The sequence below is a fragment of the Ambystoma mexicanum genome, chromosome 6q (genome assembly GCF_040938575.1).
Source record: "Ambystoma mexicanum isolate Mex_15411 chromosome 6q, UKY_AmexF1_1, whole genome shotgun sequence".
Classification (NCBI taxonomy): domain Eukaryota; kingdom Metazoa; phylum Chordata; class Amphibia; order Caudata; family Ambystomatidae; genus Ambystoma; species Ambystoma mexicanum.
Window position 1 is genome coordinate 234,639,989 of NC_090937.1, and position 27,471 is coordinate 234,667,459.

General features: G+C 47.3%; 1 protein-coding gene across 6 annotated transcripts in view; it reads right to left on the minus strand.

Annotated features, from left to right (window-relative positions):
* LOC138515929 (sodium/hydrogen exchanger 9B2-like) overlaps positions 1 to 27,471 on the minus strand; it is a 1,072,421-nt gene that overhangs the window by 675,345 nt on the left and 369,605 nt on the right. For all 6 annotated transcript variants that reach the window (XM_069630694.1, XM_069630697.1, XM_069630696.1 and 3 more), the window contains one exon: positions 25,992 to 26,172. In XM_069630694.1, coding sequence (XP_069486795.1) covers positions 25,992 to 26,172 — 181 coding nt within the window. The remainder of the gene's footprint in view (positions 1 to 25,991; positions 26,173 to 27,471) is intronic.

The window sequence follows — 27,471 nt, forward strand, 5'->3', positions numbered from 1 at the left end:
TTGCGTCTATTTGGATACACAATTCTGCTTGATCGTCCCACGACAGCAATTCTCCTCCTCTTCTTGCCACATAAACCATTCCCATCGCCCTCCTGCCTTTGAATTCAAACTCTCCACTGAACTGACCCACTATGTCGATGGGTATATCACCAAACGTGTTGGCCTTTACCACTGGTTCCCGTTAGGTGCATCAGTCAAGTTTGCTTCTCCATTCTTGAACGCTCACAAGCGTGTAGTCGGAACCACTGTCTACGAGCATGGAAATGGGTACTCCATTGATGGTTATCACGGCATAGGGTTTACTTCTTCTCACCCTCCCCGAGACAGCCTGTACCAAGCTGATTACTTCCTTGCTCATGTTTTCATATTCACCCTCCTCATCTTCGATCACCTCCCTCACTTGTCCGAAGGACTTGAAATTCTTGCAGCAGTGGGCTACATGACCCTTGAGTTCACACTCACGACAAATGATGTGGACGGCTGCACACTCTTTATTATAGGCCATGTGGGAACCACACCTGTAGCATCTTCTACTCGAAGTAGCTCTGGGCTCCTTTGGAGGACCCCCCGATCGTCCTGTGTTTTGTTTGCGTGGTCCGGTTTCTCCCTGTGTCTCTTTCGCTTTTCTGTCTCCCCTCCTCATTGCACCCAACCATTGCTTCTGAGACACCTTTGTGCTTTTGTTCACCAAACCCTCGTCTGGCGCTGCCTTGTGACTTTCAGAATTCTTATCCGAGTGAAGAGCTTTGATGCAATTTTCTGTATGCTCTAAGCATTTTGCTATTTCCATTGCCCTTGCCAAGGTGGGATTTTGCTCCTTCCACATCTCTTCCTATATCTTGTCATTATTGCACTCGATCATAAGTTGATCTCAAAGATGTTCCTCCTGACAATGGGTAAATTGGCACTTGACAGCCCTCTCAAGGCCATAGAAAACTCCTTGATGCTCTCACTCGCCTTCTGCTCCCTGGTGGCGAAATGGTAACGTGCCAAAATAAAGTTTTCTTGGACTTCATAGTGCTTGTCAAGTTTAGCTATTGTCCTCTCATACAAGCCTACGTCTCCTAAGCCAACTGGCTCTGGTAGTTTCTTTAGTATGTCCTGACCTGCAGATCCAAGACAGTGAAATAATAGCACTTCTTTCCTATCATTGGAATAATTGGCAACGAACACAGCCAGCACATACTTGTTAAACCCATCTCTCCAGTCTGTCCAGCATACTCTCGGTTCACCAGGTGTGGGAAGGAAGAATACTGTGCCAGGTACATTGGCCATGACACAATGTTAATTCAAGTGCAGATTGGTGTGTGTTACTGCAGTGTTTGCACTAATTATTTAACACTCTGTGAACATGGGTCTGTATGTGTCACTTAGAGCTACAATAAGTGCTTAAATGTGTCATTGGGAACAGTTTCTCTGCAATTCTTTAGAACACTTTGAACTTCCTTGCACCTTTGATAACTCAGCATGCACAGAAATATACGTGGCTGTGTGCTGTCTGTGTGTACTGGTAGCTCCTGTGATCACTGAAGCGTTTCCCTCTTAGCAAGGAGAGAAATTAGCCTCCCAGCCGCTCCGTTGCGACCTGTCAACTCAGTTTTGCCATGGTAACGCGGGGGAGCTTTGTTTTGTCCCAAGATGGCTGGACATTATATGATGCTCTAGCAACCTTTCCTCCAATGGGCAGCGTCACTGAAAGAGTCAGAAACAATATTGGCTCTGATCCGGCCACTGCACAGAGCCAACAGCAAAATGGCCCCCTCTTATCTTGCGTGAAGGCGCTGCACCCACTGCTGCCTCTGAGCTTATCCGGTCCGGTGCCCGCTCGCCTGCGCAGTCCTCACCCGAGGCTCCTTGCCGACTCCAGACGCATGAAGGTCGGAAAATCTCCTCTGTGGCCGCCGGAGGTCGCTTCTTTATTTATTTACCTTGTCACCAGTTATTAAGTGTCTCTCTGTCTGATGAAGATACCAGGAACATGCGCAGGACACAGTGTAACCTTTTGCAGATATTGCCTTTATTTCAGTTACAGGTAAGACAAGGTCTCTCCATAGTGACCTCCAACTGCACAACTAAACTGACACTCATGGAACCTGGAACCTCTCAGGGTCCACCATGATTCCAGGTTCCATGTGGCAGTGTCAACAACCAACAATAGCAATGATGCTGATTAATGCAAACAGTTCATGAATGTAATAACTATGAACACAACACACCAACAGTGATGAGCTACAACACACACGTTGAGCACTCCTGCGAGCACTCCTAACAGAGTTTCAGCTCAGGATTTCAGAGTGAGTGAGGTTTGATAGAGAAAAGTCAGGCGGTCCGAGTTCAAAGTGGCAAAATTCGTAGTGTTAGGTTCAAGGAAGTATCCAAATATGGTGAAACCTCACAGTAGCAGAACTCAAATGTGGTGAAACCTTGCAGTAGCAAAACTTAAATGTGGGGAAAACTCACAGTAGCAAATTTCAAATGCGGCGAAACCTCACTGTAGCAAAATTAAAATGCAGCGAAACTCCTCAGTAGCAAGATTCAAATGTGGTTAAGCCTCACAGTTGCAAAATGCAAATGTGTAGAAAAGCCACAAGTAGTCTAATTTGGTGAAATAGCACAGCAGAACCTGTGATGATCTTGTTCTACTTCGAAGTCTGCAGCAGTTCTGTTAACCCCATGATTTGTGTTAAAAAAAAAAATGCTAGGAAGGAAGGCAATGATAATATAGCACACACCACAAATGGAATTGTTTCATCGTGCAATAACATTTATTTCTCAACTCATGGCTCCATTCTGATTTCCACTGATTCATCAGGGAAAAGAGGCCAACAGATAGCGTGTCTGTGCATTCTGGCTCTTTTAATCAATTCTGATCAATTTCCATAAACAGACAGATCAGGGTTTTACCTCATTCATGCAGTGAAAGGCATTTGAATCGGTGACCCTTTGGGTTCCCATGACTTACACTGGATGCATGTGGTTACTTTGTGGCGATGCCCGCTGTACATGGCAGAGATCTGTAAAGGCAACCATTACAGCAAACAAGGTAGTGGTTATTGTACCATTAATTTCAGCCTCTTTTCCGTTGGCATAAACTATGCTGGGGCCTTCTGAAGAAGCTGATTCCAGGAGACTGTAGTTAGACATAGGAGACGTGCAACATGACATGTTTGAACAGTATCCATTATTAAAGAAATAAATGATCCCTACTCTAAACCCTACTTCTATGATGGATTTCCTATGCTAACAAATAACAAAACGGGTACTTGTCAGAATGTCAATGAGATGAACTCAGTCCTCTGGACGAACCTACGATAATCTACCAACTATCCAATCACTATATAAAGAAAGACAAAAAAGGATTCTAAGATCCAGCTTTTGGACAGGGTTACTCCCTCCCCCCTTGGTGAATTTAAGTGATGGCTGAGCTTCCGACCCCAACCCAAAGAGTTGTTCCTGTTTCTTTCTGCTCCTCGACTTCGTAGAACGGTATGCAACAGCTTCTCCTCTGAGACAGAACAATGTCCTCGCCAGGTAGTCTGTACAGTTCCTACTATTCCTTCTCTGGGAAATGTAGTTTTCCTATGGCTGAAGACTCATGTGCCCAACAAAAACAAAGTTCGTTCTTTACCCCTTCTGGTTTATTCAACTTGTTAACCCCATGTGGGACTCAGGCTTGCTCAGCCTGGTTTGCTTGGTTGCTTCTCTTATCCCCTCCTGGGGTAGTTGGATCATTAGCCCCATGGTATTCTGGTTGCTAGTACCCTATGTACTTCGGACCTGCTCAGCCCAATGTGATTGGAGGTTTCTTGCACTCCTTCCTGGCGTATTTTGTTCATTAGTCCCACTCAGGCTTTGGGTCTCTTTAGCCGTGTTGGTCATTCGTCACGTCCACCCCCCTTCTGGGGTAGTCAGATCGGGAGACCCTTATGGGCTTTGGTCTGCTTACCCCTTTTCGGATGGTCGTTAGTTTCACCCCGTTCTGGGTTAGTCCGATTGGTAGCCTCATGTGGGCTCTGGTACGGCTTCTGCGCCCTCCAACTACTCCTCGGTACCACTGTGTACCTGTGAGCCAGTGGCGCTGTTCTGAGCTGGGGGTGATCATTATGGCCCCTGCGAGTCGGCGTTCTTCCTCTTGCTTCGGTCCCTGAAGTCTTCTGTTCTGCTGCACTTCTTCTGCTGCTAGATTTCGCCCTGTGTTTTTTTTCTTCCTGGGAGTCTTCTTTTCCATGGAGCAGCAGCACTCCGCGGACTGTTGCGGTGCTCCGCCTGCCACGATGACTGCGTGGTTGTCAGCTCCTTGTGACTGGGAGCATCCGTCTCTATTGCACGTTTGTGCAGGGTGGGTCATCTTGCTCCCTGGTAGGTTCTCTTTTTCTGGCTTAAAATTCCACTGCATTTGAGTCTCTCCCTGGCATGGAAGGGAGGACTACATTAGCTCTGCTTTGCGTAGAGAGGCGTAGACAAATTCAAGTCAGAAATCCAACAATCCACTTTAAAGGGACCCTGTATGTGTTTGGACTGTTCAACTCCCATATACCCAACAAACAAGGGAGGGTTCTGACGTGATGTGAGGTAGGATAGTATGCCCACTTGGGAATTCCTTGTCCCCAAAGGAGGGACCCTGCTTGCCCTGTCCCTTAGGCAGTGGGCTCACCCCCCTGGTCCCAAAGTAGGTGGCTGCCCGTTGGGGAGAAGGGATACATTCCCTGGATTCATCACTGTACCCAAAACTAACATGGACATACCGAACAAGTTTGGGAACCCAGCAGCAGCACAAAATGTGCCCAGGTGGGGGCAAACATTATTTATTCACAAAGAGGAAATCTGCACAGACATGTTTTATTTATATTTCCCCTGTATTTGCAGTCATCAGTCTGAGGTAGTCACTGGTATGCATTTCATCAACTTCAAAATGATGAAAGGCTGACTCCTCCTTTCCTGCGTTAAAAACTGATTTATTGACTGCACACAGATGTTAATACACAGAGTCATTTTATTGGAGTAGTTATACATACAAAATACCTAATTTTCAATTTTTGAACCTCACTTCACCTCACATTCTCCAGCTCCCTTGAACTTGCTTTAGGTTTGTGGCCTGCAGAGTTTTATCGAGATTCGAGGGCTGTCATAATGGTTCTCAAACCCCTTTGATTCGTAAAAGAGCTTTTTAGTGGCACGTGAACTTATTTTTTGGGAAGTTTGCCCATAACCAACTATAACATCTGGTAAAATGATACTATCTACTATGGTAACACTGTTCAATGCCTTTTGCAAAATGTATGGAAATAGGTATTTCACAGACAGATAACAATCCATATGTGCCAAGGAAACGTTTTCTATGGCGTTTGTTGTTGGTGGTCTTCATGCACCGTACAGTAACTTGTAGTTTTCATTTTGTTTGTGTTTTTAGTCCTCGATGTAAACAATGAATAGTTTTCATTATTTATTTCAAGCTTAGCAGGGGCAGTGTTGACAGTCGGCAGACTTGGGGCCTCATCAGGGCTTGGGCGGAGCGGTAAAAATGCAGCAGTAAAGCCATTAACGCTCCACCCAATACTGAGTTTGGGCGGAAAGTGGGAAGTTTACCTCCCCTTTCCGCCCATTTTCAGCGCTATTGCCGCCAGCGCTATGGACTCGAAGTAAATTGGGATTAACAGCGTCACTGCAACGTTGGGCAGTATCCAGGCACATTTACCGCTGGGATACCGCCCAACTTGTAATGAGGCTCTTAGTGCTGCTGGTTAATTTAAGTAATGGATGCTCCTTAAAACTTACATGCTCCATACTTTAAGGAAACCTTTGTTTTTGCATTCAAAGTACCACATTTCGATCAGTGTGCATGCAACAGTGGCAACGTTACTAAAATCATTAACTTTCTAAATATTTTGGCTGTGCCTCAAGGCATTAACTTTAAGCATGCAGATTAAAATAAAATTAATATATGCTCCTTCAGTACTCAAAGTTTTAGCAGTTCATCACTGCATCAGGACAGTGGTGCCAGAAGTCCAGTTGAAAACACTTAAGACCTACGTTAAAGTTAATAACCTCGCTGGAGGAAAATCGAGGGTTAATTTGACCCCAGTTGAACTGTCTAAAATTAGCTAACGTTTGAAACTGACTGTGGCAGCACAAGATGATCTGCACAAGATCAAATACATAACATGGTGGTCCATGCAACACGAGTTTAGAGACAGGTAGGGTATTCTCTTCGCCTGGCTTAGGAGAGACACAGTGGGTACAGGAATACATTCACTTCAATATGGGAGCGGATGGGGATGTGGTATGCGCAAAACCTGGTATCAATGATGTTTTTATTTATAACAGCCGGGTTTGAAATAAAGATTCGATAAGCAGGAGTTAAAACCAGCTGCTGGGTGTCCAGCGTCAACCAGTAAGCAGCAGCTACCGCTAGTGAACCATCAACAAACGCCTATATTCACAACCTCTATGCGAACACATGTTGGAAGAAAGAGTGGAGGCTTCAGTTATCAGATTGTCGACCGAAGTTAGGGAGGATTTGGTAGCAAATTCGATCAATGAAAAACCATCAGTGCGAATACCTATAACCCGTGTGTCTGTCCATTTTGCACCAATAACATTGTACATGCCCATTCTTTGTCCCCCAAGAAATGTGCAGGATGAGACTTGTCTTCTTTTTGGCATAAAAAGGCCGCAGATTTATTTTCACAACATCATAAAAAACACTGTACACATTAGTGAAAATAGTTCTGAAGATGCTGCGACTGCTCCGTGTCCAACAACCTGCTTCCCCCTTTCTTTCCACAAAGTCCTCCGTAGGCACAACTCTGCCAACCCTTTGTGTCTGTGCCTCGCCTGCCCTTGCAGGTGTTCTTGGGTGGGGAGAGCGCCGTTTCTTTGGGGGAAGCTGAGCCCTTATTGTTACCACCAGACGCCCCTGCCGTTTAGGCTCCCAAGAGGCGCAGGTCCGAAAAGAGCAAAGACCCTTCCGGCTTTCTCCTGGCTCAATCGGAGTCTGTCTCTTGTGCTTGGTCGCCCAAACACCACCACGCCACAGGTGGGTTACCGTCCACTGTGGCTCCCCCCTTTCCTCATTTTACCTTTCCAAGAGTTTTGTACTGACTTCCAACAAAGGAGCTCCAAACCCTTTGCTGACAACTGTCTGCCTTCACCTAGTTCGTACTCTGGGGAATTTGCGTTAATCAGCCCAAGCCCGCTCTGTGAAACAACTCTCCAGGAGCTTAGTGCACTTTGTGCCCCAGTTTTGTAAACTTTACCATGACCCCTGTTGGCCAGTGCATTCACTCTTTTGTAACTTCAACCAGGGGCTTCACTTTGACCATGTTGTGCCTCTTCTGGGGAACCTTCAGCCCCCTACCTCAGCCCCTGTATGCTCTGCGAACCACCTCTCCAGAAGCTTAGTGCACTTTGCACCCAATTTTTGTAAAATGATTCATGCCCCCTGCTTGAACAATGCACCTGCTCTTTTGCATATTCAACCAGGTGCCTCACTTACGACAACGTGGTACCTGGGGTCTGGGGAACCTTCAGCCCCTACCACTTTTCCTTGCATGAACTCATACGGCCGGCTCCTAGTTTACCCCCTCTGTGGTCACTTTTCCCGACATACTCCACCCATAGAAATTCTTCTCCCATTTATTCGAGTAATGCTCCCCCACCAACTTAACCTTGCTCTGCCTGCCCTTGCAGGAGTTACCGACTGGGGGAGCGCCGTTCTTGACGGGTGAAGCCGGTTTTTTGTCCTTTGTTCGCATTTTACCTCTGCATAATTGCCCCCTTGTCCGCCGAATTTTTACTTGTCATGTAAGCACCACCTTCTGGATTTTAAAAGAGAGGCTCCCCCTTTCTAGTTTACTTATGTACGGCCCCTCTCCCTACCCGAATCTACTGCAGGGTAATTGAATACCCTGGTATATGATGTGCTGGGTTACTTATCACCTGCTTAATACCCAGAAGTTTCACCAAGCCGTCTCAGCGTTTGACCCTGAACTGCTTTGTGCCCTCTTGCTCTCCAAGTGAGATACTAATTCAGCCTTTTTACAGGGCTAGGAACCCTCCTGCCTCTGAGTATCGCTCATTATTCCCGAAAGGCTGCGTTTGGCTCTGCCAGGATGTGAACCTGTGTGCAGGTTCTGCACAGATGTCAAAAGCGAGCGCTCACTCCAATTAAGCAGTTCTACATGGAAACCAGCATCCTGTGAAAACCTGTGACCCAGTACTGCAATTGTAATGTGGTAAGGTTTTTCCCCCCGGGCCTAGCCACCCATGCAGAATGCGCTTACCACTGTGAATATCACTGCTTCCCAATAGCCGTTCCGGCCAGTATTTATGCCTACAAACCGTGAACACTGTCGATAATTCAACCCCAGTGCAATAGGTGCAGTCCTCTGCTCAAAAAACGTTGGTCCTCTTCAAACCGGTAGAGTCCTTCCATCCTACCCTTTTAGCTTCCGCACCTCTTCTGTAATAAACACACAGTGGTTGGAGGCCGCCGGGTAAGGGCCAACACCCAGTGGATGATGTTGCTAACCCCTGTGACATCACCAGATGGCCACCTTGCAGACCACTTTTCCCAGCATATTGCGAGCTTCTGTGCCTTTCTAGCTCCGTCTTTACTTTCTTTCCTGCTAAGCTGCTCCAGCCCAAGCCCCCATACATCTCTAAACATCTCCTCCCACTCATTTGTACCCATGCGCTATGTTAATACGCCTGGCGCCCCTGGGGTTTGTAACTGATTGGCCCCAGTGCCCAATCTCTAACAAGTTGAGCATGTATTCATATCCTTCCTGTTCCCTTCTTCAGCTCAATGGGTAGCCCGGGCCCTCTCCCCTGCTTCAAGGCCCTTACAACTACCAGACCTTGCAGTGATGCGGTACCCCACCATGTCTCAAACCTGGCCAAACTGCCTTGTGGGGGATCCCCTCTTGCAGATCCACCTCGACAGATCAGTAACTGACCTGGGCACCTCATGAACCTTTACCCCGCGGCCAAATCAGATAAACCCAGGGGGGGTCCCCGAAAGTCGACACACTGCCCCCATTAAATAAATACCCTTGGTATATAAAATGATGAGTTATTTATAACATGTTTAATACCCTGAGGTTTCTCTGAGCGGACCCGATGCTCGACCCTGGTCTGCTTCGTGTCGTCTTGCTCACCAGGTGAGATATAATTCGGCACTTGTATAGTGCTACTAACCCGTGCTACGAAACATCAGGTATCTGAGTGCTGCTTATTATTACTGAACGGCTGAGTTTGGCCCTGCCGGGATCCGAACCTGTGTCAACTGGTTCTGCACAGGTGTCAAAGCGAGCGCTCACTCCTGTACTGCAGTTCTGTATAGGTACCGGCATCCCGTGAAAGCACCCGACCCTACACTGCAATTGTAATGCAGAAAGCTTATCGCCCCTGGCATCGCAAGCCCTGCCATCATTCACCACCATCACTTTGGGGAACTTACACTCTTGTGAATTAGGCGATTAAGAACGGTAGCTTGAGAGAGTGCTGTACTGCTAACCCCCTGACCTGCATACTGGCAGGTGGGTGTATGGGATGAGAGTTTGTAATGCGGCCCGCCAGTGTCATTCGTGCCCCCGGTGGGGGGAGGTGGAGATCCTGCACATGTTTGTGACTCCTGTCTTCCCCTGGGTTAAACTGGGAGGGAATATAAAGGCTCCCATGGCCTCACTCAGATTTGCAATGAAGGAAGCTGAGCACCATACGTGCCCATATGCAGGCACGCCCCAAGAGCCTAAAGGTGAAAATGGATGCCCGGCAATAAATCTGCAAGTTAAATCTCCATTGAAATCAGAAGTAGCCTGCTCCCTGATCACTGTACCACACCTGGCCAACTTTCCTTGCCCCTACATCCCATAGTGCAGGGAGATGCCCTCCAACTTCTCACCCCTGCCTCACCTAAACAACAATTTGCGTCCCGTTATATGCAAAACTCTCCCTTCATAAATATTCACGGGTTCACAAGAGAGAAATGACTAGCCCTTTGCAAGCCTGGGCAACTCGCTTTCCCCCCACACCAAGTAGTGCTGGAGACTGCCCTCCAACTCCTCTCCCCAGCTTCACCTTGGCCACAATTCGTATCACATTATCTCAACAACTCACCCCTTGTCACTATTCAAAAACTGGTTCCCAACACAAAAACGGTAGAACTTCCTTCCGTGTAGGCCGCTTTGCCCCTGATGCCCACACTGCTTTGGTTTTAGTCTGACTGTGTGTTGCATTGCTAATCCGCCACAGCACTCTGTGTGCTGCATGTCTGCATCATCCCAGGTTGCATTTATCTGAAGCGGCTATTACCCCTGTTCTTGCTCTAGTGCAGTTTACCTGGACGCAAGGCTGCTTGATTATTCCTACCATGATGCATACAATCCGCCAATACTCTTATCCCTTTAAAGTTCAAACCATTTATTTATGCTCGTGTTGCACCCCCATCTACCAGTGAATGACCACGAATCCACTGTTATTGTCAGTCCGAAGGGTTGGATCCGTTTTGCCCACTGCATTATGGTGTTTGAAGTCCGTGGGATGGAACATGGACTAACCTTGTTAACTTCCCATCCCGTAATTCCGCTAGCATAGCTCTCAAGTCACACGTTTTTGGCGGGTGTCACCCGCCTCGTAAACAGCTGACTTACCCGCCAAGCCTCCTGCACGCCCATTCGTTTCAGTGGGCCTCTCACCCGCCAAAATTAAAATCGGGTGTATTCACCTGTATTTGCGACACAAATGGTTGAGAGCTATGCTCTAGTGTCTCTCTACTATCCCCGGGCCCGTATCTGAGCAGCCAATTCCCACAGGCATCTCCGTCGTGCATTTCTGGCACACACACTCCTGCCTGCTAGCCACATTGTGCAGTAATGAAGAGCAGCCCGCCAAGCTAAAGTTTCCACTAAATTCACCATCCAATACAGTTCAAAACCAAGCATCCCCGCCGCGTGAACAGCCACATTAATCTTCCTCATGTGCAAAAATATTTTGAAAACTGTGCTTTTCATTCCGTAAACCCTATGCAATATGTCTCGACAATTACCATATTCTGCGCAAGTCACACCGGTTTGCGCTCCCGGGGTTAAAGCAGCCCTGAGAAAAACATGCACACTCCCTTCCGGCCCGCCGGTCACCAGTAAAGAAATACCACCGGCTGGGCGCATATTAACTTTGCGGAACGCACATTAATATTTATTATCGCAAAACACTCTTCCCAGTGCCAGGCCTGCCCCCATCGTTGACTGTCCTTCCACGTGCATTTACCCCCAACGTTAGACCACTATTACACAAGGATTCGCGGGAGCCGGGGTCCATACTTTCACCCGTACCTTCGTTCCTCTTTAAATATGTCATCCAACATTCGGCAAACCCAACAATACGCATAATGTTAATTCCCCTCATTGTGCTAGCACCAATAAAAACATAACTATGGCATACATGCCTCCCAATGCATAATCCTCCTTGAAGAGCGACCCCTGCCAACACTTGTGTGCCATCCGTACCAACCAGACAACCCCAGTGCCCGACACAATCTTAAAACCAGTGCTGAGGGTGGAAGTTACATAACACCAATCTATCCAACAGAGGGCAACCGCTACATTCAATTATTCCTTTTAACCTGGATCATGTTTTCATGGGCCGTGGCGCTTTTGCCCAAAACGCTGATGCTACCCCACAGGCACAATAACGTGCTGAGCTATCTCACTTGCCGATTGGCATTTCTAGCTTTAAGACAAAGCAGCGCCGCTGTTGACTTGCTTGAAAGCACAGCAACCAATGTGCAACGTTTTCACTCCCGTTCCAACACATCTGGGAAACACATGTAAATTACCCCTGTTGCCGAAGAACCTTGGCCACATGATTTCCAACATTTCTGGGGCGGGATGGTCCACCCAGCAGATAACGGACATGTGCCTGACCTGCTGCCAGCCTAGGGGCCCTTGGCCCGCTTCCTGTTTGCAATCACAACTAGCCGGTGTTGCACCTTACACTCCCTTCAAGGCTTGATCCTTCTCCTGCAGCACAACCTGATTATATTGTCCTGCAGTGACCGCCAGCGCGAGCGCCGCCTGAGACCCTGGACTCCTGAACTTAAACATGACCCAGCGCCCTGTGACACCACTCCCCAGTCCCACCAACGCCAGATTAGTTACTTTCCCTCTAGCCATACCTTCTCACTCCCTTTCCGCGACCCGACGCACCTTCCACATGGGACCGCAAACCTCCTACGAAACGCCACGAGAACTGGAAACTCCTCACCTGGCCATAGTGAGCACGACCTCAACTGGAACCTGGCACTTCCGCGCCTGGGCTCAGCAACCCGACTCAGGAGCAGGAAACTCTTCCGTGATGAGGGGCAGGTCGGCATCCTTCAGCTGCAAACGAAAACAAAATCCTTCCTTTGTCTCCGGCGTGCGTCCGTTGGCAGGGGCTGGAAACTGCCTGCTGCCGGGCGGGCGGCCGCCCGTTATATGGGGCATCCCCTGCCCCTTTCCTTTGTTTGCCCTTCGCAGGCTTTTGCCTGTCTTGCCGCGCTTTGGCGGGCACCCTCCCCCTTACCCAGGGAGAGGGTGGCGGAGGGAGGAGGAGGACCTCACACAGGTTATTGGGGTGCCTCCTTCATTTCCTTCGTCCTTCCGTCGTCACTTTTATAGTGTATTGCAGTGAGGCTCTGAACTGGAGGTGAATCTCTTGCGATGGCTACTACTTCGTGGTGTGGAATGGAGGGGGGGCTTGTTGCCTAAAATTACCTATTGTATTCTCACGTTACAGGTAGATAGTTTATTTCTTGCATTTTTAAAACCCACCTATATAATGATAGTGGCTGGTAAAATGTTATTTTAGCCATCGATTCCTTAGCACCACTCCACCCGAGGACAAAACAAGCAAACATTACCAGCAGTGTTTCAGTAAGGAAATACATCGATTCAATATGACCATCATATCGTGTGCTAGTGCTTTGCCTGACGTCCAATGGCTGAGTGAGTTTCAGAAAGAGGTTATAGGTCAAAGGATCAACTACAAAGGATCGAATGGTCAAAAGATTGACGCAAAAGGACAGAAAACAAAAAGGATCGAAACATTTTTATTTATTTTTTTACTTTTTTTTTTGGGCACCTCTCAACCCTCGTTTTTGTGGTAAAAACACTTTTTTCCCTAAACGAAAACCCCCCAAAAAATATAATTAAAACATTTTTTTCAATCCTTTTGTTTTCGGCCCCATTGCATCGATCCTTTCACCATTCGATCCTTTGTAGTTGACCCTTTGACCGGACACTGCAGAAAGAATGTGCATACTGGCATCCTGGCAAAGTTTATGCTCACCTCTCGCTCTCCTCAGATTTGGTCTACCCTCATCAGTGAACGTCAATATAAAATGGGAAACAGCGGTAGTAGGCTCAATCTAGTATCAGAAATCAATGATGTTAAGATACTACCGAAGGCAACGTAAAAGACATAATACATGGCAGCCTGGAGTATGTAACAGCCTGCAAATACATTAGTTGTGACATCATTATTAAACTGTAACTGTAATAACATATCCTTCATGAACTTTAAAATCAACGTGAGTCAGCACAAACCAGAATTCTAGCTGCCATTGGAGCAATTTAAAGCATGATTGACTAACTTTTCACTTTGCTTCTTTCTATTTTCAGCTTTCCGAGTTTCTTTTTTGCACACTACCCATGGCATTTGGCCATGTCCTTTTGCAGTGGCCCCTTGGCATGTTGCCTCAAGAGGTTTTGGCGAGGCCCACTAGCCATGGACAAAGGCCATGGCCAGTGGCCACGGCCTTGTCCACTTTCCATATTTCACCATTAGGTTTCTTAAAGTAACCCAGTACCCATAACCTTCGTCCACACCTATTATTCCCCCCCCCCCCTTCACTGTAGCTGTGAAATTACACCTTTTTTGGGCATTAATCTCATTTTTTGAACACTCTCTTTTCTAAAAAAAAAAAATTGAAATGCACTACAAATAACCCTAATTATCCGTAAATGACTGCAAATAACCGCAGTGATCTGTAAAAAGCGTGCAAAATCCAAGGCTCTTCCTTGCCCTCCCAGGCACTCACCAAGTGCCCCCCTCCTCTTGCCTTGCTCCCCCGCTCCTCTCAAGTCCTTTTTCCTTCACTAGCCCTCTCCCACTACCCCCAACAATTGTCGTTTAGTGTGTCGCACTTTCATTCCTGATCACATTTTCTATTATAACTGGGGTTATCCCACGCAATAACCACAGTTATGCAAAAACATGTGCGCTTTGAACTTGGTGCCCAGCACCACCCAACTCCCCAATTTCACATGGTATCCTCTTTCCCCCTCCCCACTTCTAGACTGATGCCATTACATCCTTTTTCCTCCTCTAAATGGCTTTTTCTCCCACGTTACGTGTTTTGGATAATCCCGGTTATACCGGTTATAACAGCGGTTATCTCGCACATCGAGCTAAAAATAAAAATGATGCCTTTTAATTTCTGAAACGCCTCTGCTGCAAAGAACCATGTAGCTATAATGTAGCTATAATTTTGGGAGAAGGGGGAACTACTGGACAGAATAACCCCAGACCCCTCCCGGAATGTCAACGCTTCGTGCCCAAGTTGTTTTGTACCTGGTGAAATTCTGTGCAGTGGTATCTGCTGTGCGCTTTGCAGAAATGTTGACTTTTTCTCTATGAAAAAATGAATGGGAGTAAGCCGAAAATAGCGTTTTTTGCTTATATGTGATTTTACCAACATACATCACAGAGTGGTAAATTTCAGTGCGGAAAAAATACAGAAAAACACTGATTATTCTTTTTTTATTTAGGGGGGTACCCATTTTCTGACTTTCTTAATGGTTTCATTTTGTAACACATTTTCCGAAAATGTCCAGTCTGGGGTGCAGGGGTGTGGGAAGTTGGAGGCACCTTAGAAAACTTTTAGTTTACAACGTATCCGCCAAATCTGTAAGTCAAAAGGTTATCGGCAATTACATTTTTGGTTTTCCGCACTATCATATATATTTATATATATGTACATAACAGAGTGGCAGTCGCCACCATACAGTTAAGACAAAAACCTATTTGTATTAACTTTTCCCAAAATTATATTGCTAATAACTTTTGAATCGCTGGATGGATTTGGATGACATTTACCCAGAAAATGCTTGCCATGGGGCCTTCTGAACAGATCATTTGGGGGAACAATGCGTTAAATGGTATAAAAAAAAAAAAGCTGTTTTCTGCCTATCCCATTTATTGTCCTATAGAGAAAATATTGCTTCCTTCGAACACATGTTGATCGAAAACAGAACGGTGGAATTGCACCAAATGAACAACTTGGGCACAAAGGGGGTCATTACAAGTTGGGCGGTATTCTAGTGGACCCAACAAACTCAATGTTACTGCCACTTGGTCTGGCGAAATTACCGCTGGAGTACAAGTGTTGGTGGCAGAGTAAGTCCCCATTTTTTTCATTCAGAGACCATTCGACGCTTTATGACATTTTTGTCAGAATTACTGTAACGGAAATTCACTGTTCATGGCTGGAGGCGAATCCTCCAACTTTCCCGCAAACTTGTAGTTGGGCGGTGCGGTAATGCAGCAGTAATAGTATTACTCCCACACTTTTACTGCACCGCCCAAATTGTAACGAGGTCCAAAGTGTTTTAGATGCATCATTTTGTTGATTAGGGTGAATCCGTGCAGTAGTTGTGAAATAATTTGTTAAATATCCTGCAAGCTGCACTGCAGCAGTGAGGTTTTTCAGACATAAAAAGTCACATTTTTATTCCTCAATCTGAGCAATTCCTGCAGTAATTCGGAGGGATGTCAAAAAGGTGCTCAAAACGAGATTTGGAGAGGGGAAATGGGTCGTTTTATGTTATGGTAGAGGCGAGGCCAGGGAAAGAGGACCACGTGTAGTTTGAGTGCTTGCGGTGAGCCCAGACAGAAAGGTTTCATTTTATTGGGGGAATCCCGCAGGATTCTTGTGGTATTCCTGCAAAACTGACAAGACACGATCGCAAAAATAAAACATGCGTTATCACACGAGCCGGAAAGTGCAAGGGGTTAATGGGAGAGGGTCAGGGAGGATTTAAACAAAGTCCGGAGTGTGTGTGACCTAGAAAGGAGAAGGGGGTGCACAAGGAAAACTGCGCGCTACCTATACCTGTGGGATTACAATCTTCACCATGAACATGATCATGTTTGTGACATAAAAGAGTTATAACTAGACAAATTAGATGTCAATTTAGGCAAGCACCAACTGTGGCGGAGTGCAGTACCAAATGTAGTTAACACATTTCCCTGTAGAATTGTCAGCACTAGGATGCAATTCAAAGACTAGCTGCTCAGCCGTGTCCCTGCAGACCGTGCGGCTGTGCCTGTGTGCATGCTGCTCCGGGGCTCTTAATGTAGATGTGTTCCAGCCCACGAGTGCAATGCAGGGAAAGGGGAAGACAATGGGTGGGGGGGGGGGGCGTGGCTAAGCAGCCATGTTGTAGGACGTGAATCCTGTGGCTCCTGTGATCCGTCCATGATCCTGTCCTGACACAGAGGCATACGCATATCTCGGCGCCTGCAGTTTCAGCACCGTGTAGAGGAAAGAGGCAAGCACAGTCGGACACAAAAAGGGAACTTGCGGTGCCCTTCCAACGGCATATGAACCGTCCATAGTCCGGAACCTGGCCTGAAGGAAGGAATAAGATAGCAGTGCGGAGTGGACGGGAATCTGCACAACGCTGGTAAACTTCGGCAAGACAAAGCCCCAACTGGCGTGCTTCAAAAGACAGCAGCCCAGCGAGATCAGCGTGAGACCAACAAGAGGAGCTGTAGTGCCACAGATTAGTATCTTCAGGGTACCCCGGGACAGCGGACCTCACCGGTAGATGCACAGGAGATTCCAGCACCAGCAGTTGCAGGTATCCTGAAAGTGCTGTATGGAGGCTCCGGCACACGCAGCAGAAGAGCAGCTCTTGTCAATGGAGCTGCACAGACAACAGCAGGACGCATAACTCCACACCCGGGAGCTCAGAAGATAATAGATGCACAAACACATGCAAATCTGCAACTGTAACCTTAAATAAACAATCAGGAGTTTAGAGCAAGACTTTTCATATGGCTACGAAGTGGTTAATGCAATGAATGTGCATACCGGAGTCTGCAACCGGATACGTGGAAGCACATTGAGTTAAGGGAAGCTGTAAGAGGGATGGCCTGCGAGGTGGTGCGACACCAGATTACAAGACAGCACATAGGAAGATGACGCCTCAGGCATCAAGCGGAGGAGGTGCCTAGTCGGAGAAGGCCAGCCCGACTCAGGACGAGCTGCTCAGGTTTTTGCCACAGCCTGGATACAAGTACAATTACAGAAGACTAAAGGGCTGTGTATCGTTAGTGAAGCCCCAGTGTGTGGGACTGTTATGCTTGAGCTAAAACATGGCGCTGGTGCGCAGTGCATTCTGGGGGCACCCAGAGCCATAATAGATATTTATTCCAGGCCTCAGTGAAAAGCTGTACTTGCTTTGCTGAAAGACATGCTTTCAATATTATTCGTTGCTAAGCCTGGTGTGCAGCCTCAGTCAAGGATATTCTGCTGGGAAAGCTGGTTTTGTTATGTCTGGCTATGAGTTATGGAATTGTTTTCCGTGGTGTTTTAGAAGAAGAGGGAAGCTTTGCTCCTTGGGGTTACTGTCGGTTGACCCGGCCGGCAATCAACAGTCACTCAGCAATGCGCAAGCGCTAATGCCAGAAATTGCCACCCCTTTTTGAGGAGAGCATATATGCGGAGCTATCAGAAAGGTCAGGTGGAAACCACACAAAGACCTCAGTCGGAGGGGGGACGCCTTGTTCCTACCTTCCTGTGGGCTGTTGTGCTCTCTGCCTGGCTGTTACCGGGGTCTTCCAGCCGCTTCTGGCAAGATGAGGGATTCAGTTACGCCCACGGTGATGTATTTTCTTTTGAATTCTCTGTCCTTTCTGTGATTTATTTCTGTTTTATCACTTGTTGCTTCTAAGCTATGAATAAATAGCCGTATAAGTGCTCATTATTTTGCTAACTGCGTATTTGGTTGTGAGTTATTGCCTCGTCTACCTGTGTTCAAAGTATTTTCTTGCTCTACAAATGTACTGGTGATGAATAATTGTCCGTGCACTTTTGTCGAGCAAAACAGGGACTTCGTTATACGACAACAAGCTTTGCGCACCAGCCGGAGGCTGTTGAGACCCGGCGAGACTTGGACGGGGAGCAGCACAATACACAAACCAGGCCCCAGGATGGTTGCAGGCAACTGTTTGGGGCTACGAAACTGTCCGAGATGCGACCCAGCCCGGACCACTAGCGAAGGGCAGCGCAACTAAACAAGCAGCTGCCACTCTCAACAGAGTGGCACGACTAGTGCAGCCCTACTACCACGCAATATGGAATAAGCACGGACCCGTGCTCTCAACACAGCATGATCTCCTGACATTGAAGCATATGCAACACGCGCCACAAACACAGCAGCATAGACTACATGGAGGACGCCATTCACAAGGCTGAGCAGAAGTGTATGTTATTCAAGTTGGCAGGAAGGTGAGGGCATATGAACTCCCTCCCACTGGGGAGGGCATCAAATTACGGAGAGAGCCTGTGCAATGGATTCGCCAAGGTAAACCGGCAGCCAGAGATTGATTGAAATCCACAATATGCACCAGCATTCCGAGACGAATGTCACTCAGCCATTGAGGCCATAGTAGTTTGCTATCATCAAATACTGCGACAGACCAGGCAGAATCGACAAAGTTGGATATAGACAGAATACTCGGTCTTGATGACACAGTGTCATGCTTACCGGGAGACCGGGGTTCGCCACTCACGCTCTTCCTTCCTGGCGCCTCTATTCGCGCTTTCTCGCTTGGGGAGGCGCCGGAGGGAGAGCTCCAGGGACCTGGGCTGCAGCTCCTCGGCGCATGCGCGCGAGACCTTGGTCACGGTTCTGCGCGTGTGCCGTGGAGCGGTTGTCCGGGATTGGAGCAGCTTGCTGCTCAAGCCTCGCTCTGGGTCCGCCGGCGCCCGGCTACAATCAGGCTTGCGTTCCAGGCCTCACGGGCGCCAGTGTCCCATAAAGGGAGAGTGAGGATCGGGAGCAGATCGCGTCTCAACGCGTTCTGTTCCGGATCGTGTACTCGCTCTCCCTTGTTTTCCAGCGCTTGCCTTGCCCTTTTCTTCTGCCTGGGGATTCCCTTCCCTTTCTCCCCAGCTGCCTCCAGTTTTTCTCCCTTTGGGTTTGGTTGTGGTTCCCAGCCTGCAGTTCTCCTTCCCTGCCTGGTCCCTGTTTGGTTCCCCTTCTTTTCCCAGGTTCCCTCTCCCTCTGCCTGACCAGTGCTCCCTGCCTGCCTTAGCCTCTTCTCTTCTCCCTGGCCCCAGCCTGTGCCCTGTGGTATTCTGCCAGTGCCTTTCTTGGTGCTTGCTTCCCTCTTCTTTGGACTCTCAATCATCACAGCATTCTGTGTCAGCTTCTGGAGTACGGCTTCTTTGGACTCTCAAGCACCACAGCATCCAGTAACAGCTTTGGGAGTACCGCTCCCTCTTCTTTGGACTCTCAAGCACCACAGCATCCAGTGTTAGCTTCTGGAATACGGCTCCTTCTTTGGACTCTCAATCACCACAGCATTCTGTGTCAGCTTCTGGAGTACGGCTTCTTTGGACTCTCAAGCACCACAGCATCCAGCGTCAGCTTCGGGAGTACGGCTCCCTCTTCTTAGGACTCTCAATCACCACAGCATTCTGTGTCAGCTTCTGGAGTACGGCTCCTTTGGACTCTCAAGCACCACAGCATCCAGTGCCATTCTCCAGGAGTTCGCCCCTGACTTCTTTGGACTCTGGAGCCTCGCCATCTCAAGGATTGATTCCTTCAACCTGTGCTCGCACAGTCCCGACGTCACTGAAACCAGGAGAGAGCAGCTTGTGGCATTGGGAATCGGTCCATCTTTTACCCAGTACCCATTCTGGGTGGAGGAGAGGAGAGGCTGGTTTCTTGTGTCACCAATTCTTCTCGTCAGTCTGGCTGCCCCGTCGAGATCAACCAGGTATTCAGGTACGCAACTTTCCCGCAACTCCCACCTTAACACACAGTCCGAGAGGCTGTATGCAGTACCTAGCAGATACACTAACAGACAAAAGGGCACAGGCAGCGAGAAAGTGGTGAAGCCCGCCAGCAAGGTCAGGACAGGAAGCAGCGGAATCGATACGTCTGGGCAGCACGGTCATCAGGAAGTGTACGGAGGAGCACAGCAGGGCCTAGCCATGGCGGCCATAATCCAGAAAAGCAAGGGGAAGCAACTGACGTTGGAGGCATGTACCAAAACAGTTCACCCAGTGGAGAGTACTGCCCAAGCAACCTCTACACCTCAAGGGGAGAAACTACCTGAGAAAAGAGATCAGCAGATCCTGGAGGCCATAGCATCCAAGAGGCTCTTGAGACCAAAATGGATGCCATCAGCATAGATGTGAACTTGTTGAGGCAAGACGTGAGGTCACAATGAACGCACAGGAATGTTTGAGAGGGAGGTGGCGGGGAACACGAGTAGCTTGAAGGGCACTCCAGAAGAAGTCAGGGTACTGCAGCAACAGGTGCATAATCTGGAAGAAAGGGCCGAAGATGCAGAAGGGAGAGCCAGACAAAACAACGTAAGAATTATTGGGCTCCCAGAAGGAGAGGAAGGTTCTAACCCAACCAATTTCATAGAGACTTTGTTACTACAGGCAATAGGTCCACGGGCATTCACCTTATACGGGCAGTGAATAAAATGGAGAAGTCCAATAAATTTTGGTACAAGCTGCCACTATCCTGAATGGGAAGGGCCGCGTTGTTGAAGATGGTGGTGCTTCCGAGGCTGCTCCTCTATTTTATGAATGTTCCATATAATATACCTAAAGTCTTCTTTAGGACACTAAACACTACCTGCCGGAGATTCCTATGGCACAACTCGAGATGTAGAATGTCGTTGGAGAAATTGCAGAGGCCATCCGAACAAGAAGGGATAAAAGTGCCGGACTTTGAGGGGTATTTTGTAGCATGCCAACTCCAATTTGTCACGTATTGATTGTCGGATGAACAGTCTGAAGACACAGAGTTGCTACAACCGGCATGCGCCCCATTCTTTTAGAAAGAGATGGTGTGGACCACAGCATTACAAGATCACAGTCCCCCCACTATTGCTGAAGTGTTACGCTCACCTGGCTCCCACAGGGGCATCGGTCGGACCGGACAGCTGCGGTCTCCACCCACGTGATGCGTAGTGCAGCGATGACTGACTGGATCTGCCCTCCTAAACCTGTCTGCTTAACCCGTAGAAATATTCTCCTGCAAGTGGAGAGATGGATTCAGCCACTTGTGGATTCAAGTGATGGTACCCCCACAGTCCTCCCCAACTACTCACCTCCGAAATGCCCTCACAGCAATCTCACCTTATATTCTTGAAAGATGAGCTCTCCATCCTGCGTGGATTTGCAGGGGCGCGTCGATTCCAGTTACTTCAATGGTTTGAAGGCTCGGGAGAGTTCCGGAGAGTATGGACTCTGAGGTTCCTGGTGAGGACCAGTAAGTATTAAGTTCATAGAGTTCAATATGTCCGATGTTCACTCTTGTTCCCCTCTTCCTTTCTTGTCTTGCAGCTGGCTCCTGAAAAGATGCTCTTGTGGCAGCTGGTGGCGCTCAGGTAAGAGTCTGTATTACCCGGCGCTGTCCATTAAATGTTGCACGCGGATAACGTGTTGTTTTGTCTCTCTTTACAGATGCGGCACGTGAAAATATGGAGTCACAAAAGGATGCCTCTGAGTCTATGGTGGTAAGAATTATATTTGTTGGTTCCCTCGGCTCACCTTGTGGTTTTCTTTTGTCTCCTAGGTGCCGAAGTTCGGCAAAGAAATGATGGAGGCAGCGCCGACCCGAAGGATGCTGTGAAGACTGGTGAGTATGGCGCGGCGCTGCAGCTGGAGGTGCGGTGCATGCAGAAACGATGTTCTTTACAGGTCCGGAGACAAGATAGATCCAGAATCAGGTGTGGAATAGAAATAAGTTTGTTTTCTAACCTTGTCCCTTTCTTTCCTCTTTGTTTTAGGAGCTCCGGATTCGAGGCGGGCGTGGCAGAAGACTGGATGCAGGCTGCAGGCACGGTGAGTGTTACGCTGCTGGATGCAGAATAACATGAAGCGTGTGTTGCTGGTCGGGTGTGGTTTATATAGCCTCATAAAGTATTCCCAGGTAAGAAGTCCCTAGAACCACACCCGAGTAAAAAATAGTCCCTGTAGAAAAATAGTCCCTTTCAGGCTTCATGTTGGATTGGAGTCATTTGCAGCATGGCCTGCCTGAGGTAAGTAATGACTATGAGCCTGGCGCCTTAGGCTCTAGGACAGATTCCTACTATGAGCCTGGCGCATAAGGCGCCAGGACTGAATCCAGATAGCCCCTAGCCGGGGCTGCTGAGGTTTTACTAAATGTCTAGATGCCTGCTCCCGGGGCTGATGGACTTGGTCCGGATGCCTGGGGGTAGGCATCATGACATGAAGCTAGGCAAGACGATGTGGCAAAGCGCCTGCCGCTTTCTCGGCAAAGATACACCTTACTCACCCCAGATCCCACTGGTAACAAGAGTGAGGATACACAACTTAGGTTGAATGTCAGGAAATATTGGGAGCCCAGAGGAGTGGTGACATTAGGCGATATATTAAGGGAGTGGAGACTGATGACTTTTGGCGCAGTATCTGCAGAATCAGGAGTACAGGAAGGGCAACACATAATCTACGCCTCACTTCTCCATAGTATGAAGTTGAAATGGCCGGGAGTAGATAGAGTACTACTAGAAGATGAAAAGATAGAAACACTCTACGACCTCTTCGAAGGTGGACATGCAGTGTTAAGGCTATATGAGTTACTAACAGCAAGGTCAGACTACAACCTAATACAGATTAGACGTAGCTGGGGAGCAGACATGCAAGAGCAGCTGCCAGACGCAGCCTGGGGCAGAATTATGGGGTATCCCAAAGTGTCTGGAAATGCAAAATTACAGCTGATCCAATTAAACATCACTCACAGGGCATACTTAACTCAGAAGAAAATTGCTACATTCAGCAAAGCAACAGAACAATCATGTCCGAAATGTGCCCTGGTCGATGCAGACCTGATGTATATGTTCTGGGCTTGCACAAAGATATGTCAGTATTGGGAGACAGTGGCCCAGACCCTGACTAAGGCCGGCTTGACAACAGATTCAGTTTCCCCACAGCATGCTTGCTAGGAATCTTCCCAAGACCCAAGCATGCGAGTCATGTTAGTAAATTGGGAGATCTAGCGTATATTCTGGCAAAGCGTAGGATAGCAATGGGGTGGAAGGCACGCAATAGTCCAGCAATCATTGTGTGTGGCTGTTAGACCTCCAAAAATGGTCATTGTCAGCAACATCAGTGTGGCAAGAAGCATCCCGTCGGGGTCTATGGGAACAAAACAGATTTAGTGGCCTGGAAACATATGATACAAGAACTGATAGCCCCTGCACAGGAGGAAACCCAGACTCGGGCACATGCACCAACAGAACCTGGGGAGTAAAGCGCTGGAGATAAGTTCAACAGTCTGAAGCACAGCATATGTAGACCAGGCAAGTGAAATAGGCTGGGGAGAGAGGGGGCGGGCTGGGAGGAGGTTAACAGGCGTAAAAGATGATGTATCATTTGATGTTATTTGCAAAGTCTGTATGTTATTTTTATTGAAAACGATTAAAAATCATTAAAAAAAAAGGGGAGACGAAGGGCTGCTTGCAGACTGACCGGTGTAGAGCCTTCAGCACCACCTGCAGGCAGAAAGCCACCTTCTACCACCCGAAGCGGTGCTGGAGTCACAGGGCAGCCTACTCTGTGCCTTTACTCGAGGTTTCAGATAACCATGATGAGATGAAAGAAAATGGCTGCTTTGTTGGGAAAAAGCACACACTCTACAGTCAATCACATCCCACATCCTACTGACATCATAGCCTGTCAGGTACTGCTTACATCGGACAACACTAGACACCCACAGCCACAAGCAAGTACACAGACATTTTTAGACACATTTTGAAAAAAAGAATCTATAACAGATACAAATATATTAGATAACTTAAAAGCACTAGCATATATATTTTCTTAATTCAAAAAACATTTTCAATAACTTTTTATTAACATGAACATATGGTGACCGCCATTTTGGAAGTAAAAATGGCTGAAAATTCACCACACAATACACATTCAGCCAAAGGGTGCATAAAGAGGTGTGGTTGGAGGAAAAATGGAAGTAAAATCCTATAGATTTCGCTTAGAAATGGGCGTTAAACGGGTGGGACACATAAACCAAACTACATCAATCCATCCTCACCTCTCATCTGCACTGAAAAGCATTATAAACCTACATTCAAAGCCCCTATTTGATGCTCTTATGTTAAAGCTCTTATTTTAATGACAATAGTTGCAGTTTTAAAGGTAGCGCTTTCAGAGCCACCTAATAGCCCAAACTAAAAAGGACATCATGGGTGACATCAACGGAGGGGGGTGGTGGGTATTCTGAATTAAGATGGTCATCACTGCCCACACCCACTGAATTTCCTGTGTTTGGTTGCAATAAATCGGTTCATTTTAAGTCTGTCTTAACTTGATTTTCATTGAATTTCAAGGGCTCTGTTATGCTATATTTTCTCAAAGACCCACTGGTCATGGCCTTTGGCACATGCCGCCCTTTTATTCTCCATCCATTCACTTCTGCAGCAGTTTCCCCTGAAAAATTTCCCAGGAAACAAACGTTGCTAACCTCAATTTTGCGCTGTATTATTGCGGTAATCGTTCCTTCACGGTAATCATTCGTAAGCTAAAGCATGGTTTGTAAATTACTGCTGTAGTTAGAAATGTAAAAGTCCTCTCCATCCCCACTGCCACTCTTCGTGTGCGTGCACACTGGCTCCTTCTGAGGTCCCCTTGATCTTCCCCCATTCTCCCTGACCCTCTACAATGATCCTTTTTCATTCACAATTTCACATTACATTTTTTCAAAGCGCATCTCGCAACGTTTCCCCAAGATATCCCTAGTATTCTCAGGGTAAGACGAAACAATTCGAAAAAAATGGGGCTCTCCAGCCCACTCCAAGCTCTCTAACTTGATAAGTGCTGCTCTTTCCCACCCCACCTATACCCTAATGTGACACCACCCCTGTTCCCTTTCCAAATATCGTTCTGATCCCTTTTCTTTAAAAAGGCCAGATGTTCACTGCTGCAGTGCACCAAGAGAGATTTATAACCTTTTTTGGACTGGGGCACCCCCTTCTCTGTTGAATGTTTAAAAAACGTCAGAGCCGATTTACACCAAACCAAAAAAGGAATGTCTCAGAGGCTTTGGGCCAAACTCCTTTTGAGCAAATCCATCCTGCGTTTTTTTTTTTTAAGGGTAATAGATGCACTCTTTAATATAGGGCAGAATCAATCAGAGTAGGCCGAAAACAGCTTGTGTTTTGTTTTCTTAATAACTTTTAAATCGTTTAATTAATTTTCCCCAACATTTCCAGTTTGGAGGGGCCAGGGGCCTGTGCCAGACACATTTTTATGAAAATGTCCTCCAAATCCGTCCAGTGTGTCAAACGTTATTAGCAACAGAATTTTGGGAAAAGTCAAAGCAAACTATAGGACGGCAGCTACTGCCCTATTAATCATGAATGTATCATATATTCCTATCATCTGCCAGTCAGCATCTAGTACTTGCAGTTTCAGTGAGTGAAACACAGGAAGGAAAATAAACATTAGCTGTGCATGTTGCCTTGATCGAAAAGTGCAATGTGAATTTGTACATGCATAAAGTATAAGCATTCATTTTGCACCCGATATTTTTCCTACTTCAGATTACTCAAAACCATAGCAAGCAATTGAAAGTAGCTCTACCACAGAAAATAATCAGTTTTAAACACCAACTTCTCAACTCAAAATCAAGCAATGGTTTGTCAAATCACCGAATTACCATTGGTCACTGTTCTGGCAAGAAGACCTTGAGGCGGGCATGCAAATATTCTCCTTAATTTTTTGCAAGGGTTGGATTCTGTTGGTGGTTCAGGCGGCGGCTGTGAACAGGTATTCAACAGAGCACTTTCCTCTGTGGGCCCATTCACATCCGAAGCTTTGGCATTGGAGTCACCTGCGTTCTGAAAAACAAAAATGAGATGCATCATGTTGCAGAATGTACATGAGCTTGATTTGAACCCATGATATGATATGGCATTCATAACGCGCTTGTATACAAGTATTTCTAGGCACGACAAGACAAGGAGGGGGAAACAGAGGGAAGGTAAAACAATGATCTTACTAGGCCTTGTGTCATTCAGATCGCACAAGTACAGGAAAGTGAAAGGGGAGTAGTGCTGAAGGAGTGGGGGGGAAAATAACCAAGTTACTCACCGTAGAGACTATCTTACTCCTAATCAATAGTCCCCTTTCCTTCATACTTGTGGGACATTCCGTCCTTCGGAACGGGACCGGAGCTCTTTTGTCAAAAAGCATCAAAAATTAAATGGTTGTCCTTTTGTTTTTACGCGGGTTCACAGCACGTGGCCGTAACCCCACCCTCCTGAGCTCCGCCCTGCGCACTCCTTTTCTATCGCCAGGTCTGAGACTGTTTAAGCATTAATAGAGGATACTTTTTAGAGGAGACAGCAGCCGTATGGAGGAACGGGGACTATGGACTAGGGGTAAGATAGTCACTACGGTGAGTAACTTTGTTATACTCCTACGTCTCGTCCCCTTTCCTCCATACTTGTGGGAGATTCCCAAGCACAACCAGAGGTATTAAGGGTGGATGGAAAATCCTTTCACTGAAATAAGTTTTTGAGGACAGCCTGACCAAATTGGACATCAGCCCTGGAGCTCAGGTCTAAGCAGTAATGCTTGCAGAAAGCCGATGGGGAAGCCCAAGTAGCCGCATCGGCGATGGACTCCCAAGTTTCATACTTTTGGACGGTAACAGCAGTCCCTTTGCCGCGGACTAGATGTGCATGGATGCCCTTAGGTGGTTGACAGCTTGTATCTTATTAGGCCTTTGAAATGCACGAGGCAATCCAGAGGGAAATGATGCTTTGGATGCTGGTTTCCCTTTAGGGTCACTGAACGTAACAGAGTTGTGAGGAGCTTCTGAGTTCACCCGTCCTCTCGAGGTAAAACTTCAGGGCTCGCCTGACGTCCAAATTGTGTAGAACTCTCTCGGCATCAGATGCCGGGTTCGGGAAGAAGACTGGTTCAAATGAAAGTCAGTAACCACCTTAGGAAGGAAGGATGAGGGCGAAGCACAACTTTATCCTTGTGGAAAGTGAGGAACGGATGTTCCACAGAAAGCGCTTGGAGTTCGCGTACACGCCTTGCGATGTTATTGCAATCAGAAAAGCAACCTTCTAAGAAAGGTACTTAAGATCAGTAGTGGCCATGGGTTCAAACGGCTTATGGCATAAAGC